We start from the raw sequence: 20,050 nt of genomic DNA, 5'->3' as shown, positions 1-20,050 counted from the left end.
ACCAGAAACCAAACCCAGGACTGCCCATGTGGGAGGCGGGAGCTAAACTGCTTGGGCCACATCCATTCTGCCCCCTCCCCAGGTTTTTTCACTAAAGACATTACAAAATGGCCTCTTAGGGTGGGGGGAAGTATGAAAAGAAAACTCTAATTTCCTAATCAAGGTTCTTATCCTACATGAAAGCAAAATCTCCTTTACAGAAGCAGTGCATTCATTCAGCGTTTATCGTGATGCTCTGCTGAGCCAGGCCCTACCTTAGGACTCCATGGACATTATCAGATAACCCATCTCTACTCGCAAGAGAGCATAGTCTGCTGGGAAAGACAGAGCAGTAAATCAGTGACTCCAGCCTCTTCTTTGACAAAGGGAAGCAGAGGGGGCTTGGGCGGCACAAGAAGAGGTGTCCTAATGGGCTGGAGGCAGGATCTGAGACCTGGAAAGAATTTTCTGATAGTAGCACATGATGGAAGTTACTCTTACTACTACCACGGGCATTTCAAGGGAAACACTAAAGCAGGGGCTACTTTGATACTGCTTGCATTTCAGAAGGCTTTCCTTGCTCTTAAAGAAAAGAATGAAAAGATAATCGTACCCATTGTCCCATTATTTTTAAAGAAAACTACAAAATTCCATGCTGAAACATGCCAACAATGTTACCATCAGGGAAAGCATGCAAAACGATGTGTGCAAAATCATTGCAAGACTTCAGGAAATGAAAGAGAAGAAAGACGCGCAGTTAAGTAACATTGACCGGCTTGCCAACATGCTCACAATGATTGAGGAGGAGATGGTGCAGCTTCGCAAAAAATATGAAAAAGCTGTTCAGAGTCGAAATGAAAGGTAAAAACGAGGGACCTAGTGGAAGAACGGGGCACTCAGGGATCCAATTTAGAATGCCGTCCTTTTTTCTACCTAAAGTTAACAGTGAGTCTGTTCACACCCATAGTTAGGTTTAGCCTTTAAGGGGAGGAGGACTAATGTGTTTTACCTGAAAATAAGAAATGCTCTCCTAGTAAGGGCGATTGACAAGAGGGGAGTTTGAGGAAGTTACTCACTTGAAGATCAAAGACCTTAGCCAGCCTGTTTTCCAGCATGCCTCTGATATCATCAAATTCTTTCCATATAATTGACATAAATAATTCTTTGGCTCTTGTATTTATTTTTTGTAGCAAGTTAGATCTTATCATGATATTTATTAAACTAGTTTTCCAGTTCATTTTCTCAGCAAGTAAATAAGACCGCTAGGAGTAGCATTTTTTCTTCCAGGCTGCAATTGTATGATTAGTCAATTGCTATTTTAGTAGTTTCTCCAAGTTGCTTGTGCTCTGAGAAATCTAGACTGTGAGATTGTAGAATCCTGTAGTAATTACATATGGTATGGGATTTCTCATCAATCTTTGTGGGCTGTTCTGTGTTAGGCATTGGGTGCTAGAGGTTGAGAACACAGAGGGGTAAACATTGCTCCTGACCTCCTTTGTCTTGAGAGAATTTGATCTTGAGAAGAGCCAAGGAAAGGGAAATGACACAAATTAATAGGGCTAAGATTAAATAAGTACAACTACATGCACAAATGCTTTGCCGCAAAGAGAGAACTAGGTAAAAGCAGTTAAAGGTGGAATTCTGAGATAACGCTATGTGTGGGAAGACCTTCAGGGTGTTTTGAAGAAAAGCACCTTTTCTAAGGACTGGTGGGTGTTTCCTCTGGATGGGGGCAGGACGGGGGTGAATCTTCCGATTTGGCTCTTGGCAAAAACAAAAGCACTGGGCAAATATCGTGCTGCGCCCTGATCAGATTTAAACCAGAGCTGTGGAAGTTAGAAAATTCTTACATTGTTTCCTCCCCATATTCTCTTCTCAAGGAGGGGTCTTTCCTGCAACCTGATTGGAAAGGACACAAATTTGCCTGTTTATAGGGACATCAATGTCAGAAATATTCAACTTTTAAAGAACCTAATGGGCCCCACAATTTAGAGCAGACTTGTTACAGAAGCACATTCCCAGGCCCCGTGTCTGACTGTATCTGGTCAGACCTTGGTCGGCAAGTCTGGTCCAAAGAAAGGTCTGCGGAAAATCAGCCCATAGGTTCACATGTTCACGCACTGGGCATGGCATTCTTTTCCACCCCAGGAAAACCTTGGCGACTTGCAGAGTTGCTGTGGCCAGCCAACCACAGGGTCTGCCTCAGGCTCCAGATGCTAAGCAATCCTCCCTCTTAGCCCCCGGAAAATTCAGAGAGTGTAGTTTAACTAGAAAGCCATCAGTCACTACCTATTGTCTTCTGGAATTCGGCAGTCTTGATGTGTATTTTGCTCCCAATGCCAGAGGGAATGACAATGACTAATAAAACAGTGGCCTCAGCAACCACTCAGCCTCTGCCTTTGAATTTGCCCGCAGTGGTGTTCAGCTGATCCAGCGAGAAGAAGAAATATGCATTTTTTATGAAAAAATAAATATACAAGAGAAGATGAAACTAAATGGAGAAATTGAAATACATGTCCTGGAAGAAAAGATCCGTTTCCTGAAACTGAGGATTGCGGAGAAACAAAGGCAGATTCACGTGACCCAGAAATTACTGCCGGCCAAGAGGTCCCTGGATGCCGACCTAGCAGTGCTCCAGATTCAGGTGGGAAAGGTGTTCATAAAACGCTGCCTAGATAATTTGCTACTTTTTTTCTTTTTAGTTCGTAGTTTTTCTAATTTCTTACATGTCAGTCAAGCCAAGTACCTAAAAGAACGCATGAGTTACGTGTCTTGTTTCACAGTGCCTTTGAATGTTGCTCTGAGATGGAATCTGGGCTGCAGGCAGCCATGCTGCTGAATGTCTTCTTCTCCCCATGGACTACTTTCTACCTTTCTTGGAATTTAGATCCTCCCAGGATTCAACTCTGGCTCAGCTCTTCATAGTTCAAAACCTCAGTAGTGCGGGTTTTCACTACTCCCAGCATATTATGTTTTTGATGCTTGCTGGAAAGATCTTGAGGACCACAGAGTGCTCTTGTTTTTTTATATTCTTGTCCTCTGGTACCAAGATAGTTGCTTATTATTAATTGACGATCACATATAATCAGAGTTCCTACTAACCTCGATAGTTCCTTGTAAATTGGTAAGCTGACTTCTGACATGACCTCTTTTAAAGAGGAATAAAAAAAATTTTTTTAACATGATATAGCAAAATAAAAATTGACACGAATATAGAATTACTTTCTTCCACTTAATAGTTGGGTTTTTTTTTCTTAATGGAAATAGGGAAAATATTAAGTTACATATTTGTGGCTTAGACCTTTCCCCATTGGTTCAACATGGCAGAAACATTTTAAGCTATAATATGTTTGTAAAATATCAGGTTTGCCTTCACATTTTTTTTCTGATTATAATATAAAGAAAAATATTAAGTTAATGAAATTTTGAAAAATGCAAAAATACTAAGGAAGAAAATTAAGTTCTTTCTCCAAGAGATAATCACTAATAAAATTATCAAAAACCTGGGAGAGATCCTTTTAGACTTTTCTAGGTTACAAGTGTTTTTATCTAGCTCGTGCTGTAGACAGAGTTTTGTGTCCTGCATTTTATACTTAATCATGTCCTTGGGATTCAAAGGGCTTCAGGATACTGGCTGGTGGGTTATTTATGCCATTTGAATAAGTATAAGCTATGTAGACAATAGGATCTTTCAGTTTGCACAAATATGCCAGTGTTCTGATTGATCATTTTTTAGACTTAAGTTCTCCCAGCCATGCACTTCTTCAATAAGCATAACTGGAATTTAGATACAATTGACTGGAACATTGCCTTGTCAGGACTCCAGGGCACAGCCCCTGTAGCTGTGGCACTTGACTTCAACGAGCAGTTCTGCTTAGGGATCGCCGCATCAGCCCGTACACGTCATGCCTCTTCCACTTCTGCCCCTATTAGCACGGGCTCGGGACCCATTCCTTCGACTGTCTACACCCACACCAGACCATTCGTGCAAGGTCTGCCTGTGAACTGACTTAATTGGAGGTTTGGGGTAATGGAGTCTATTACAGAACTGCAAAGTACTTCAAATTAAATATCAGAGATCCCTGCCCTTCAAAGTTAGCACTGGGGATGGTCCCCAGGTACAATAGGCCATGTAGCACCTTCCCCTAACTCCATTTCACTGGCTTGTCTTTCCATTTTCACTTCCCTCGTCCTCTTCACAGACTTGCAATCCCAGGTTATCTGCCTCAAGAACTCCAAGCTTGCCTCCATCCATTTTACAAAAAAATTTGACTCTCTCCAGCTCTTTCCCAAAATGCAGCCTCAAGCCCCCCTTTGCCTCCCTAAACTATCAAAATGCACAGCATAGCAAAAGAACCTTCAATTCAACAAAAGCCACGACAGAAAAATTTCCTCTATTATATAAGCATTTTATTTGCATTAATTACAAATTAGGACTTCTAGTCAAAGGACAATATTTTTTGTTCTTAGAAAAAATTGGGGGCATTTTATTATATAAAACTAGTTATGCTGTGCAAAATATGAATCCCGTTTACCCAAGAGGAAAATATTACACATTTAATGACACTATATGTCCTGTCTGGAGGAGAGCCTTTACCATTTGACTCCATATGAATTAAGATATGTGGGCTATGTTGGACTCTTCCACCAGAGTTAATTCTAAGCTTAAGGACAATTGAATAGAGAAGTCTTCCCATTAGCCACAAACTGCACTTACCTATTTGATTGTGTGCCTGGCGCTAATCACATGTGCCCTTGAAGTACATGGTGTGAAATTTCAGATCCCTGTTATATCCTATTTGTTATAGGCACAATTTTCTTTTTCAGCCTCCCGCCCGCCCCCGCTTTTTGCATTATTTTCCTGAATTCTCTTAAGGTTTTTTTTTTTTCAAGAAGTTGTTTGAAAGTTCTTAATTGTTAAACAGATACTGGACTGTTATCATGAGTCATATTCTCCTGGTGCCTGAAATAATAGCTCCATTTTAAGGATCTTGCAAGTCACGTGAGCTATTTTAGAACAAAGAACCCTGTTTTGTATAGAAAACATAAACATTTTTTCCCCACTGACCCATGGGGAAATGAAACAAATCAAGGCATCATTTTGATAAGCAAGCACCATATTTTTGTATCTTTTTCAGATGTCCTAATTAAGAAAAGGGAAACATTAAATGTTATTAATAAATATAAAGTGTTTAACTACATGTATATGTAGACTTCAACTGCATATTAAGGACAGTTAGGGAGTACGGAAAGATTGAAAGAGCAATCAAAACAAAAAACTTAAATTATTTTTACATATGTCACCATTTAAAATTCTTGTAGGGAGGAGGAGCACAAATTAAAATTTCAAAATTCTACCTGTATCACTCTTGGATATGTAGTAAATTATTTTAAATATATTATTTACCTCAGTGGATCGCTTCTGTGAAATTGGGCCTTTTCTCCCTTTTGAGAGTTAAGGAAACTTGGGCTTAGAGAAGATAATTGATAAGCCTGAGAATACATGGATAATCAACAGAAAAGCTGAAATTAATGCCTTTTAGTTGTCATCTTGTTCCACATTTCTCCCTATAAAATAAAAGCCAAAGGTGGCTCTTGCTTCTATCGGGAATGGCCATGTTTCTTCACTCACCTCCAAAATCTCATGATTCAACAAATATCATTGATATGTAAGATGCTAGGCTTAGGGAAACGGATACAAACGCTCAGACTATTCCTCACAGCTTATACATTGTATTGATCCAGTAATAAGAACTTTATTCTTATTCTTTGGGAAGCTATTAAGCCTACTGCCAGCAAAGGGTTTTAAATGGAGCTTTAAATAGTCTTGCCCAAGAAACTGAAGGCCAGCACATTATAAGCCAGCTCCCCTGGTTTGTGGGAAAACCTCCAATGAAGAGAGGAAGGCTGTTCACGTTGCGTTGTGCAGTCGCACAGCATCACATGAGTATAACACGAAATGGGAAGCAAGTAAGGATTGGTTGTGAAATAAGCTCTGATGACTCAGAAGGCACTTTGTTGCCTCTTACAGTCAGTTAAGGGCGTCATCCCACGGTCCCACTAATTAGCAGAAATATTGCTTAACCGCAGGGCCCAGCTGATGTGTGTTAAGAAAACAGTCTCCTTCCCTTGCCTAGTCATCCTAGTGAGAGACTCTAAAGACCTTGAGCTATATGATTTTAAGATGCACTGAGTTAGAGAATTTTAAAGTGAATGTTTCTCTCTTGTTCAATAGTTTTCACAGTGTACAGACAGAATTAAAGACCTGGAGAAACAGTTTATAAATCCTGAGGGTAAGAACAGAACCCGCTTCCTTCCAGGGAAAGACCTGACTGAAGAAGAGATGATTAAAAAATTAGATGAGGTAAACAATCTTTCTTAAAACATCTATTAGCCCCTTTTTGATAAAGTTTCACAGATACCATGGTCCTGTTTCATGTTATTCAGACAGACCTATCCTTCATTATTCTAGCCATTCATGGACAGCTTTCCTTATAATATAGTAAAGAAATCTAAGCTTGATTTAGACACTTGACCAAAAAAGTAAAAATTCCGTGGTTTCAAAATGCAAAAGGCACCTTTTCCTCACTGCCCTAATGTCTTAGTTTGCCAAACTGGTATTGTTATTGAGCAGACGTGGGTTTTTCTGCCCAGTGTTCTCCAATGACTAGTTCCTGAGACTCCGGTGTTTCAAAAAGAGAAAGAATTTATTGCTAAGCCCATAGCAAGATCAGAAGGCCTACTGGCCTAAAATCTCTCTCACCAAACTGCAGTAACTCTGATAGTTTTATACTATCTAAGGACAGGAAGTTTATGCTACTGAGTCATTGGGGTGGGTTAGGTCTGGGCTGGCTCAGATTCCTTCATTAATAAACATCAAGGGGCTGTCTAGTGATCATAAGACTTCAAAGTTGTAAAACAGGTTGGGGGTTTACAAAAAGGGGCCCAGACACAAGGTTTTTATAATCACAAGATAAAGGTTATATTGTTTTACAATCATAATCAGAGATCAAGGCTTCTGGATTCTAGTTCAGCAATTTCAGGTATTTAATTTTGTCTGTTCTACAATATACTAGAAAGTTTAAAAAGGCATCCATATGATTCCGTAACATAATCATTTGTTCATTCTTAAGCCTCAATTACAGTGTGACAAATGCCACACAGTGGGCTGGCTTAAACAACAAGCATTTATCGTCTCCTGGTTTTGAGGGCCAGAGTCCATGCTTTCTCCCTGCAGTCTGTGGCGTTTGGCGTTTCCTTGGCTTGCATCTCTGCCGCCCATCACACGTCGTGCTCTCTCTCCTTGTCTGCTTTTCTGGTTTCCACTGACTTGTGGCTCTGGCTGTGGCTTTCTCTTTATGAGGCCTCCAGGAATATGGGTTAAGACCCATCCTGATTCATTGGCCTCACTTAAATGATGGCATCTTAAAAGGTCTGTTTACAAATGGGCTCACACCCACAGAAACGTGATTAAGAACATCTTTTGTTGGGGTAAACAATCAAGCTACCACACCAAAGGAACAATTTTACTACCTTGAACGGATTAATTTCCCTTCCTGATGGGAACGTATCAGAGGAATGGACACGTAAACTAGAAGGAGCTGAGTACCGACCCGGGGAGGATCTCGCAGAGCCACGTGGAAGGGGCTCAGGAGAGGGGAAGGCTTGACTGAGCCTGCTGTAAAGACCTTCAGATGTATTTCAGCAACTCAAAAGCAGGGTATCTCCATTAAGGAAAAAAAAAAAAACTGTTCTATTTAGGAAAAAAGATTTTGTCTTGCATGCCTTTTTTCCTTCCTATTGAAACTGTTTTCAACCTTAGCTGGAACTACATCTGGCCCAGAAGGAGGAGAAGTTGCTGGAGAAGGACTTCATCTATGAACAGGTCTCCCGTCTCACAGACAGGCTCTGCAGCAAAACTCAGGCCTGCAAGCAGGACACGCTGTTCTTAGCCAAGAAGGTCTGCCTCTCCTCCTTCACCAACTTGTTTGTTCTGCCCCTACTCCTTTACTACCTTTCCTTTTCCATGGCCTGCTTTCTTTATTGAGAGAGGAACTAAAGAGATTAGGCTTTGTGACTATGAGAGCATATAAAAATATAGAGGTGACTCTGAGGGAATTGTCCAAAACAAGTTTCAATCTTACAGCCTAAATTAATTAACTTTATAATAAGCGAGAAAACTTAAGCTCTTCAAAGACAATATTCAGGGGCATTTATTCAAGTATGATAATTGTTGCCTTTATGTTTCATGCACAAAGTTAAATCCTTTCTAGTTCCTTGTGAATGGGGGAGGGGAGTTGGATGATACTGCCTCACTTATCCAGTGGTCTGCGTAGCCCCAATCCAGAATTCAGCCTGAACCCAGGAGTGGAAGGGGACATGAAAGAGAGCAGCAGTCACCCACACCCAGGCCTATTGCACCGTGGGCTGGTGCCATCCCCGGGCCCCACTAATGAGGAAAGACTGGTGACATGGAACTTCCTAATTTACTGAGTGTGAGATACTGGGGCTGCAGATTCAGCAGGTTGGGAGTGGGACTTCTAGAAGCTTCGCTACTATACTAGAAGCTACTTGGAGCGGCGAGGAGGTGAGCAGTTCAGAGGCCACAGAACCCGGCACCATCGAGCAGTCAGGGGCTCAGCGGCCCAGCTGGCCTGCATGTTCCTAGGAGCATCCCACGGGACAGCAAGGGATTTCAGTAATCACCAAATAGATACTGAACACTTGCCATGTGCTCCCCTCCATGGAAGGCTTGAGGGCAGAAACAAAGAGGAAGGGGCATAGTGCCCTGGCCATAGGAGCTCACACGGTCTGGTGAGGGGTCAGGGTGAGAATCAAGAAAATAAATAATGGTAACACTCCCACACCAGACTGTAGGCTCCTGAGGGCAGCAGCACTGCCTCATTTCACATAGTTTCCTCAATGCATAGACTATATTCTTGAAAGATGTTTCCTGAATGATTAAGTAAACAATCAGTTCTGTTCTAGACATAACTGGCAAATGGAGAATTATGGCAAATCTTAGGCCTTCTTTGCCATTTTTATTTAGCTTTTACACTTTTGCTCTACTTACACCAGTTGACACTGATCAGTCCAGTGGCAGCTGGGCAACAACTTTATTTATTTATTTTTAAAGATTTATTTATTTATTTCTCTCCCCTCCCCCCCCACCCCAGTTGTCTGTTCTCTGTGTCTATTTGCTGCATCTTCTTTGTCCGCTTCTGTTGTTGTCAGTAGCACGGGAATCTGTGTTTCTTTTTGTTGCATCATCTTGTTGTGTCAGCTCTCCGTGTATGCAGCGCCATTCCTTAGCAGACTGCATTTTCTTTGGCGCTGGGCAGCTCTCCTTACGGGGCGCACTCCTCGCACGTGGGGCTCTCCTACGTGGGGGGACACCCCTGCGTGGCAGGGCACTCCTTGCGCGCATCAGCACTGCTCATGGGCCAGCTCCACACGGGTCAAGGAGGCCCGAGGTTTGAACCGTGGACCTCCCATGTGGTAGACGAACGCCCTAACTGCTGGGCCAAGTCTGCTGCCCATGGGGGCAACAACTTTAGCTCATAAAACTAGAAATGCTAAGGTTTATTAGGCTGGTGAACTTTGCCTAAATTAGCATGCCCAGTGTTTCTTTAAATATTGACTTCCTTCCTTTTGCAAAAATGAATTTCCCTTTCTTCAGAGCTTGTTTGTCAAAGCTAATGATAGAATCTCTCCTGAAATCAATCAACCATAATGCTAGGGAAATTCAGATGGTGGGTACTGCAACCATTTGCATGACAGAGAGACTCCAGCATAACTGAGTACTGTTCTAATGATTTGTGACCCTTATTCTTTCCCCACCTGTAGTACTATCAACCTGGTTCTTCTTTTTTTCTTTTTCTTTTTTCCATTTAAAAGGATAAATCTCTTCAGAGTAGGCAGAGCTGGGAGGAAGAAGGATATTCTGTGATTTCCCAATACTAGCAGGCAACCTTGGGCAAGATACATAAAACTAAAAACTCAATTTCCCCATCTGTGAATTAAGTACAGTATCAGCTAAAGCTGTTGCAAGCATAACATAGTCTAGCACATAAGTCGCCTAGCCCCTTGTGGGTGCACAACACAAATATGCATCTTCTCAAGTCTCTCACCCCTCTTAGATAGTGTGGGCTCCTGTTGCAAGTTTCCCAAGAGAACAGAAAATGGAGAATCTCAGCAAAGAATTAGATTTAGAGTAACCTAGAATAATTACAAACTTTTTTGATTTATGGAAGAGAAGGGATGCTGGCTGGTTACATACACACACCCACACTCAAATGTGTGTCACTGATTAACAAAATTTAAGATAGAGATAATGATTCATCTTTGAAGCTTTAAATGGTAGTCATTTTATTCAATATATGGTTCCTAAAAATTAGTTCAGTGTAGAAGAGTTTTTAAAATGTATAGCCCCTACTCCCATAAGGGGACAAATTCTGTACATGAATAATCAGTCAATAAATTTTCAGAGGCAAGCAAATCACTAGCAGCAACATTTCTCTTAGCAGATGCTCAGATATGGCCAGTGTATATGCTCTATTAGGGGAGAAAGGTGCTTGAGGTCAAGTATAGTTTTGGAAGCTTATTTTCATGCCCAAATTTACCCCGATTCAAAAGACTTAAAAATGAAATAGACTGAGAATTTGTTCATTTCTTCATTCAACAGATAATCAATTTTAATTTTGTTTGGTGCTTCTAATGTTCTAAGCACCATCCTGGGCACTGGAAATATGATGATGAATAAAATAGTGCTTGTCTTCAAAGTTGTGGGTTGACAGGCCATAAACAAATAGCCAAATACATGTATAATAGCATATCAGTAGGGAAACGTGATATGAAGAAAAACAAAGCAAGGTAAGAGGATGGAGAGTGTTGGCAGGTCTCTACTTGTCTACCCGCCATGGCGACAGCTACACCAAAAGGCTGTGCTGTGGGCCAGAAAGCTTACAGGAGTCACCATTTCCAATTTTACTTTTTTATGCCTTTCAAAGTCATTTTTTCCAGCTAGTACTATCTCTAATTCTATTGATTGCTAAATAGTCAATATGAAATGGTTAAAAAGAAACAACAAAAAACACGAAACAGTAGTAACATCTCATTCCAAATTATTGGCCAAATTTTCCCCAGCTCAGCACTTGCTTTCTTTATGACCTAATTCCAGGATTTATGATTAAAAAATATAAACACACTGAGGTCAGAATTTCCATTTAAAAAATACTTCAGATGCAGGACCTCTGCTGATTTTCTTATAAAAGCAAAGAGTAACTTTTGAATTCAATTTTTGTTGTAACAGATCCCTTCCCCCCACCGCACCCCAGATAAGTAAAAAACTAATAACTTGGAAATATTAGGCCAAAACTTGGACATTAAGAACATTCTTTCTCATCTCCTGCTCACCTCTTGAAATAGACATTAAACTATTCCCTTCAATGCTATCTACCTTGAAATCCAGTAGCTAGATGAACAAGTCTCTCCTTTCTCTTTGTCCTTATTTGCAAAGTCTGTGTGTTGGGCTCAATCTCTGAGGCTTCTTCTAGTTTCATTTAAACCCTCCTTTCTTCGGGAAAGAATGTCCCCCATCATTATTATATATACATTATATATTATGTTTTATATATTATATAAAGCCAGCACCTTGCCATTTCTTCAAGTCTTCATGGAATGTATACATAGGCTAAGCCTTGCACTCTTTAATTCTAGATGAATGGTTATCAGAAAAGAATCAAAGATGCAACTGAAAAAATGATGGCACTTGTTGCTGAGCTGTCCATGAAACAAGCTCTGGCTATCGAACTCCAAAAGGAAGTCAGGGAGAAAGAAGAATTCATCATCTCTTGCAATTCCAGAATAGAAAAGGGTCTGCCCCTCAATAAAGATATTGAGAGAGAATGGTTGAAGGTACTTCGAGATGAAGAAATATATACATTGGCCATTGCTGAAAGGTCTCGGGTAAGCTTTGGCTCTTACATTGCATCTGTAAACTGTGCTAGGAAGGGATGTTTTCAGGAGTGTCAGTCCTCCCAAAATAAATGAAAAATTTCCCACTCTACCACACATATAGTCCCCACAACCAGTAGGAGGAAGTTTGTTTTTAAAGGTATTTTGTAGACTGTAGACAAATCAAAGTACAGTAGTCCAAAGTGCCACAACATCCCCTGGAGAATGCTTGGCAAACATCAATCCTATCCCATAGACCGACATCCTCTGGGTTGATGTGGCCGAACACTCTGGCTCCCACTGGCGTGGCGATGACCAGGCTGGCATTGGTTTTATCCACAGGCTCCAATCTCCATCCTTGCACCCCTGCTCAGACCACATGCAACTCTTCCATGTCCATCAGCTGTGGCTGCACACAGCAGGTTGTAAGGCCTCCAGCCGTGTTACAGTTGCCACAACCTTCCTCAGACACTGCCCCTGGGGTGCACCATAGGCCTCAACGCCATCCCTTCTCTTCGTGTCATTGACCTAAATCTTCACTGTCACTGAATCCATCCTCAAATTGGGTGTCCAGTTCCTCCGCCTGGCCCATGACCTTTCAATATTCCTAGAATGGAATTGAGCTTCTTCCCAAGACTGTAACCTAGGAACCTATAACTCATTCATACTCTCAGGTAGATGTCCCCAAAGGAATCACCATTTACTCCCTAACCCAAGAAAAAAGTATATTCCAAACCCACATTGTGAACATCTGACAACAGGTTCTTGATTCAATTCCCCAATTGCCTGGAACTACACTTTTTAGGGCATTCAAATTTTACATATAATATCCTGGCTGTCATTTATCTTGCTCCATTATTTAGAGTTCCTTTTATTATTGTAAAAGATTCTCTATTTTCCCAAACTCAAAAATGAATGTTGAGGGCCTTGAGGTCTCAAAACAAGCAGCTGACCACCTCTCTCCTCCAGTTCCACTTTATTCCTTACTTTGGTAACATTTGCTCACCGGTGACTCACCAAAGGAAATATATTGTCCTCTCTTTGTCATAAGCATATCAATATTAGGTTGTTTATTTGTGTGTGTATTTTTAAGATTTTATCTTCCCCTCCCCCATTGTTTGCATTTGCTTTCTGCTCTCTGTGGCCATTTGTTGTGTGCTTTCTGTGTCAGCTCCTCTTCTCTTTAGGAGGGACGGGAAACCAAACCTGGGGCTTCCCATGTGGTAGGCAGGGACTCAATCGCTTGAGCCACATCCACTTTCCTCAATATTCATTTTTGATGAGATACTGAAAATGGAATACAGTCATTTGGTACCCACCATGCAATTTCTGGTGAGCCCTAAACCCCAGGAGTAGCGTGGTGCTTGAGTAACAAGGTCCATTCCCATGAGAAGCAAGTATGTTGCCAGTGGCTCCACCCCTTCACCCTTGTTTCCCTGTGAGAGTAGCAGCTAGCATGGCCTAAGGCTGCTCAGACCCAGCTGTGTCTCTTGGGACTTCAAGGATTAAGTGACTTCACCAGAATTTTCAGAAAACTAAAAAGAAAAAAAATCTTTCTTTCAGGAGTTCTTAGAAGCAGATCATCGCCAGCTGCCCAATGGTGTTTATACAACTGCAGAGCAACGTCCAAATGCCTACATCCCAGAGGCAGATGCCACTCTGCCTTTGCCAAAACCATATGGTGCCTTAGCTCCTTTTAAGCCAAGTGAACCTGGGGCCAACATGAGGCACATAAGGAAACCTGTTATAAAGCCAATTGAAATCTGAGTATATGAGCCAAGCCCATCTTTCCAAGAGGAGGGCTTCAGTGTGCCAACTGGAAAATGTGAGCATAATTCTAAATTACAAATAACACACCCACAATTAAGCACAACATCACTTCCTTTACACCCACCAATTACTATATTTTACATGATGTTGAATAGGACAGAAATGTCTACAATTATGTCTGCTATGTCAAAGTAATAATTTCTCATTTTCTTTTTCACCCTATATATCGACTATCTTTCTGAAATATATAGTAGACAAAATGCTATATTCAATGAAAATAAATCTGTTTTCAATGAAATACAGAAATTGGTAGAATTTTTTAAAATGCTTTTCAATAAACTCACTTTAAAAAGAAAGATCAAATACCATGAGGCATAATTCTCATATTGAATAAAAAGTTGCACTTGAACTTAATGTAGGTGAAACTAAATCATGTAAAAAGAAATAGTGATGCTGATAAAATTTATAGTAATGTTATGGTGATTGTATTTTAAAGTAAAGAACAGATTTCTTCTGCAAGAATAATTATTCCCTAATTTATCTTTCTTATAAATCCAAAGTTTTCACAATATTATCTGCAAATAAATTCGGGATGGTTTTGACTTAAGTTCTGATATCAAATTTTTCAAAATCTCAGAGGAAATAGTTATAACTTTGCACATGAAGTGAAAGAATTGAAAATAAAGAATTATATGATTGGTCTATTTTTATTAAATTTCACTTACAAGTATATTTTCCTAATTCTGCTTTTACATTTTCTCAAATATGAGAATACATAAGTGGATTTGAAAGCTGTGATTTTATGTTCACTAATATTCTGACACTAGCTTAGTTTCTCATATTGGTAGCAATTATGCATTTTATTTCACAACTCTGGGCATGAGAAATATCACATTCCTTTATTTTGATAAATCAAACATCTGTTCCAAGTCCCATATCCTGCCAGAGTGGAGGAAAAATTAATCTCATTCTCAGTCTATGAGTGCTGAATCTAACCTGATTGCTGTGAAGTCTTTATAAAGCAATTATTTGGAAGTACCTATGACAAGCCTAACACTGTATAAGCCATGTGGTTCAGAAAAAGAAATACCTTATATTTAAGCATAGTTTCTAGGTTGTAGGAAATAGTAACCTCATCAGGGATTCAAAAAATGTACACTTAGAAAGATTAAACAGAATAAGAATGGAAAAGTAATTTAAAAGACCACAAAGGGATAGATGTTTAAATACTATAATAAGTGGCACAAATTAGTGAGTGTCATTGGTTCAGAGGAGGAAGGTGCCACAGAATGCTGAATGCTGGAAGGGTGGGGATCACAGTCAGATTGAACTTTTTATCTGGCTCTTCAACATGAATAGGATTTTTTTTTTTTGTACTGGGGCCAGGGATTGAATCCCAGGCCTCATGTGGGGGAAGACAAACCACAGACCGACATCAGCTCTCCTGAGTTGGTACTTTCGTTTGTTTGCTTGTTTGTTTTTCTTGTCTTTGGGAGGTACGGGGGATGGACCCCTGGGACCTCCCATATGGGAAGCAGGCACTCAACCACTTGAACCACATGGGCTCCCATGAACAGGGTTTTAACTGATGGAGAATGGATTCTGGGCGAAGGAAAACAGCCTGAGTAAGGCTTGGAAGTAAGAAGACAAAAGTTGTGTCCAAGAAACAGTGAAGTGACCAAGTTGAAAGTGGAATCATATAAAATAAGGCAGGGGTTTGGGACTTTTGAATGTCAAGGAGTTTGAGTTTTTTCCTGTGATAAATGAAAAGTTATTAAAGGATTATGAGCAGAGGCATAAAAGTTTCCAATTAGTGTTTGTTTAAGTTATGTGACAGATGAACTGCACCTGAGGAGGCAACAGAAACAATCCACATGTGAAAAGAAAAGGGAAGGGAATGAAAGGTAATGACCAAAAAGGGAAATTCTATAGAAGCCCATCTTTAAATATATTAGATATTAGATATTAGAAAGTAAGTTTTGGATTATGATTCCAGCTAGTGTTATTTATAATCAGTAAGATCTCACAAGTACAATGAGGAAAACAGTAGAAAAAGAGAAAAGCAAAAGGTTATGGGCTGATCTTGGGCAGCAACTGTATTTTTGGATCAGAATGTAGTCACTGTAGAAGAGAGAGGAAAGAATTGGGAGAACTAGTTAGGTGCCACGGGCCCACTGGGGGAACATGTTCATGGACTCATGATTCCTGGCTGGAATAAAAGAACAGGACGAGTCGGGCCAAAACTTTCAGCACTTTCTTTTTTAATCTTAAGATGTTACTAAATCAAACTTTTATAAATATTTTTTAAAATTAATAAATATAGTTCCATCTAAACCATGACAAAGGCAAATCCAATTCCAAATACTATATGTACAAATTTCTATACATTACAAATTATTCTCTACTGGAAATAGAAGCAGATTTAGTCCAAATTCAATTTTTTAAAAAAATGTCATCTATCCAAATAGAGCTCTTATGCAACATTTTAATTTTTTTATTTGTAAATATGTTCTTTACAAAGACACATCCAGTGTTTGCTTTTCTAAGGACTGCTTCCTACATTTTTTAAGTACATTGTATTTCAGAGTGCAATAGAAACTAGCTTTTGGGCCCATTCAGCCTCTAGGAAAATAATTCTCAAGATCATCATTTTATGCCTCTCTGGTCTGTTTTTTATTTCTCCACACTTGACTGCTTATTTGCTATTCAAACTTGGGATGAGGTACAGCATTTAGCTCTGTCTGAACAAGTACCAAACTGAACCTCATAGAGCCCAAGATTATATTCTGATTTTGGCCACTGATTTTAAATATTGCTAAAGAATTCTCAATGCTAGTAGGGCTAATGAGTTAGCTGATTTAATTGCAAAGGCTCTTTTATAAGCCTAAAAGCATTGTGGTGTGCTTCAGAGCTGCTTCCCCTACAAATTTTGCATCCACATTGTCATGTCCTTCAAAAGCAGACAGAGCTGAAAAAAAAAGAGAGAGAGGAAATAGTTACTATGAACTCATGGAGCATTTATAATTTTGTGCCCTCAATTCTAGTTGAAACAGTAATTGTTTTAAATTTTCATGAAATACATTCTGAGAACATGTTGTTAACATTTGTTAAACCCGTGCACCAAAAAAGGAATTTGCATCAACCAAATGGACTTTAAGCCCTTTTAAAACTTTGACTTGGTGATTATTCCTTTGATAATTTACTCTGAGTAGTAAACTGTTGTTAATTAAAGCCAATTGCAATAAGGACCTACTTATAAGTAGGGAGTATTTTGGAAAGAGAAAGGTCTACAGAAGGGAACAGTGTCAAGGGAAAAGCACCCAAAACCCTGAGGGCTGAGTTACCTTGACTGGAGGACTCTATGTCGGTCAGTATTTCAATGAAGTAGTTCAGAGGCAAAAATTCTACACTGAATAATGACTTGTCAATCACAGAATTCCGAGGCTAAAAGGGAAACCCCTCTGGTATTAGTTGATTCTTCAAAACAAGCACAAATTCAAATAAGATAAGATCTACAACTGCTGCTCATTGGGAATATGCTGAAAGTGCAAATGGGACCCCAAAAACATTTAGTGTGGCTGTGTTTTCACACAGATTCACCTGTTTCTTATAGTTCTGAAGTAGTTTCTTCACATGGTTCCGTGAAATAAGGTTAGAACTCATAGGATGATCCCAAAGCCGACAGATCTTCTGACCAAAAAGCTATTAAGCAAATTGAAAATACATAAAGGAGACTTTATCTCACTGCATTAAATAGATTTACCTTATATCTATTCATATTTTTAAAATTATTATTCCAAAGTAGCTACTTAGTAAAAAGGCACTTTATGGTTAATAGACCCTTGGAGAAAAGCCATGTTCCTATGAGGTATGCACCTGAATTTTGAATAAATAGTCCCTCAACTCCTCCCATGAGGAAGGCAGTTTATACACTGATGATAAAAAATTCTTTTCTGAAATCAAATTTGTCTGCTACTCTTGGGATTTGCATGCCAGCCCTCCATGATGTTCTACTAGGAAGCTCGACAGTAGGCACATTTATATTAACTTCTCCTCCAGTGTCTCGGTAAGAAAATTTTAATTCCCTAAGAGTAAAGGGCAAAAATAAAATTTGGAGACCACACTGTTCAGTGACAGTCCCCCAAAGAGATCTAGCTGGACAATCGGCATTGTTTTCTAGTCTTGCCTTTGCTTCACTAAGCCAGTCAGGCAAGGAGCTGTTACAAAGCAAGAGGATTAGGTTCAGAAAGGCAACCGATATCCCACAGTGGGAGGATCATGCCAGAAATTCAAGTGCTCAAGGTATGTAAACAGTGGGTAGATTTGGCTGGGGCTCTTAGGGTCAGGAAGTTTGCAGGGTCAGAGGCTTGAAAGACCTTGCCCCGGAATGTCATATTTTCATAGTATTTCTGATTTGGAGAGCTAATAGCCCCTACAAAAACAAGGAGTGCCTTCATAACTCTTTCCCTCATGTCTCTCATTCTTCCTTTGAGCTGGGGATGTTTTCCTGCTGTGGTGGAAACCACAGTAGGAGGAAATACAGTTCCAGAACCTTCCGACCTCACCTGTATTTAAATTTCTTATCATTTTAAATGCCAAACACATGGTTCCCCTTTCCCTCTCCTGAGGTTCAGAGTTGTAAATATTAGTGTGGTTTCCTAAGAGGAGAAAGAGCCAATGCAGTACAAAGCCAGAGGAACAAGCACTTTGTAAGCCCAGTGGGGGAACAGCCGACAGATGGGTGGAGATGGATGGGATTTCTTGGAAAAGGGCTGAAAAGCTCAAAACAAGTAAATTTCTCTTCTTCCAAGAAGGAACTGAAAGAGGCTAATCCTAAGGCTTATGGAGAAAATAAATTATAATTCAGAATTACCGGAGGAAGCCGCCCAATGATGCTGAATTTTAATTTTTCATTCTTCTCTGTATTGTCCAGATCTACAAGAAAGTAGACATTTGCAAACAAAACAGAAATCTCCAATTTTAATACCTCATCAAGTTATTAATACTTTAATGGTTCATCATGATAATACATATCCTAACTATGTATTTCTCCAGCTAATCTAACAATGCTTTGGAAATTTCAGTTTTTATCTCTCTGAATAAACAGGGGCTTTAAATGAAGCTGTTTCTAGATATCATGGAATATGGTTATGTAACAGGCTGCCAGTCACAGAGCAATTTTGTGGACTAACTTGAAACGGAAGACACTTTGAGGAATGGTAAATGCTTTAATATATATTAACATAGCATCTATAAAATACCACAGTTGAATGACTTAAGTGAGAGTGATCACAAAATAGACCTTAAAGTTCAAGCTCAAATAAGCACTGCATTTCTCATTAATTTTGCTTGCATTTGAAGTCTTAACTTTGAGGTGATAGAGTTACTCAGATGATGGTAAGCTATTTCAGGACACTTTCTTAAGAAACAAGCCCACAGAATCTCCTAGCCTAGGTGCCCTCAGGTGCAGAAAAGGATTCAGTTGTATGTGGACTGACAAGAGGAGATGCTCTTTGGGGCCTCTAGGAGGGCTAAGGCATTTTAAATTGGTCCATTTGGGAAAGAGGATGATTACAGGAAAGAGGCTATACCTACCAGGACTGGCTAAATAATTTATGGGACCCTGTTCAAAATGAAATGAGGAGCCCCTTGTTCAAATATCATTAAGAACTTCAACATGGCAACAGCAGAGCAATAAACCAAGCATGAGCCTCTCTGAGTGCATCAGGGCCTGTACAGTTGCACAGGCACAAGCCCTGTTGATGCTGGCTGGATCTAGCACTGTGGCAAACTCAAAGCCTCTTACCTTTCATAAGCCTTGTGACAGCTGTTTCTGTGAGAAGTAACACTCCATTATCAATGTAATGCAGCAGAGTATGCAAAGGAAGACAGCGGACACCAAGGACCGTGTGCAGAGTGTGAAAACCTAGGATGACAAGTCCAGGAGATTACATAAACATGGTGAACACGGTCAGCCACGGTCCCCAGCCTTCCGAGGGGATGAATAAAATGATGTTAATAAAGTACTTCGCTCAATCCTTGGCACCTACAGCCAATTAAATGTTCCTAAAGGATAGGGTCCAAGTTTTTCTTCTTTTTAGTATCAAGACTAAATAGTGGGAGATTTCTGGGAAGATGGCATGGGAGTAGGCAGGGCTCAACTCTCACAAAAACAATGGAGGAAGAGCAAAAAGCTATCCAAGGTAGCTGCTTTGGGGACCTGCAGACCAGGAGAGTGCTGTGCATTATCCAGGAAGAAGAGGGTCAGAGGGACAAAGAGGCCAGACAAAAGCCACAACTTACTTGCCCCTACAGCTGGGAACAGCACATATCCCCCATCCTCAAG

General features: G+C 40.1%; 2 protein-coding genes across 19 annotated transcripts in view; one reads left to right on the top strand and one right to left on the bottom strand.

The window, feature by feature from the left end:
- The window catches only part of CCDC146 (coiled-coil domain containing 146), a 314,795-nt gene extending 300,389 nt beyond the window's left edge, over nt 1-14,406 (top strand). For 4 of the 9 annotated variants that reach the window (XM_058297955.2, XM_058297963.2, XM_058297954.2 and 1 more), the window contains 6 exons: nt 616-840; nt 2,395-2,623; nt 6,215-6,343; nt 7,802-7,939; nt 11,698-11,946; nt 13,498-14,406. In XM_058297955.2, coding sequence (XP_058153938.1) covers nt 616-840; nt 2,395-2,623; nt 6,215-6,343; nt 7,802-7,939; nt 11,698-11,946; nt 13,498-13,701 — 1,174 coding nt within the window. In that variant the 3' untranslated portion in view covers nt 13,702-14,406. The remainder of the gene's footprint in view (nt 1-615; nt 841-2,394; nt 2,624-6,214; nt 6,344-7,801; nt 7,940-11,697; nt 11,947-13,497) is intronic. The other 5 variants (XM_058297958.2, XM_058297959.2, XM_058297961.2 and 2 more) reach the window with 5 other exon arrangements.
- A 1,542-nt stretch (nt 14,407-15,948) lies between these two features.
- Nucleotides 15,949-20,050, bottom strand: part of GSAP (gamma-secretase activating protein) — a 214,096-nt gene continuing 209,994 nt past the window's right edge. For 8 of the 10 annotated variants that reach the window (XM_023583072.3, XM_058297967.2, XM_058297966.2 and 5 more), the window contains 5 exons: nt 19,511-19,630; nt 18,578-18,639; nt 17,305-17,406; nt 17,049-17,148; nt 15,949-16,672 (listed from right to left, as the gene is read on the bottom strand). In XM_023583072.3, coding sequence (XP_023438840.1) covers nt 16,581-16,672; nt 17,049-17,148; nt 17,305-17,406; nt 18,578-18,639; nt 19,511-19,630 — 476 coding nt within the window. In that variant the 3' untranslated portion in view covers nt 15,949-16,580. Of the gene's footprint in view, nt 16,673-17,048; nt 17,182-17,304; nt 17,407-18,577; nt 18,640-19,510; nt 19,631-20,050 lie in introns of all 10 variants that reach the window. The other 2 variants (XR_011648743.1, XR_011648742.1) reach the window with 1 other exon arrangement.

The sequence above is a fragment of the Dasypus novemcinctus genome, chromosome 5 (genome assembly GCF_030445035.2).
Source record: "Dasypus novemcinctus isolate mDasNov1 chromosome 5, mDasNov1.1.hap2, whole genome shotgun sequence".
In the NCBI taxonomy this organism is placed as follows: Eukaryota; Metazoa; Chordata; class Mammalia; order Cingulata; family Dasypodidae; genus Dasypus; species Dasypus novemcinctus.
The sequence above is the reverse complement of the archived record's forward strand: the minus strand, read 5'-3'. Positions and strand labels throughout refer to the sequence as shown.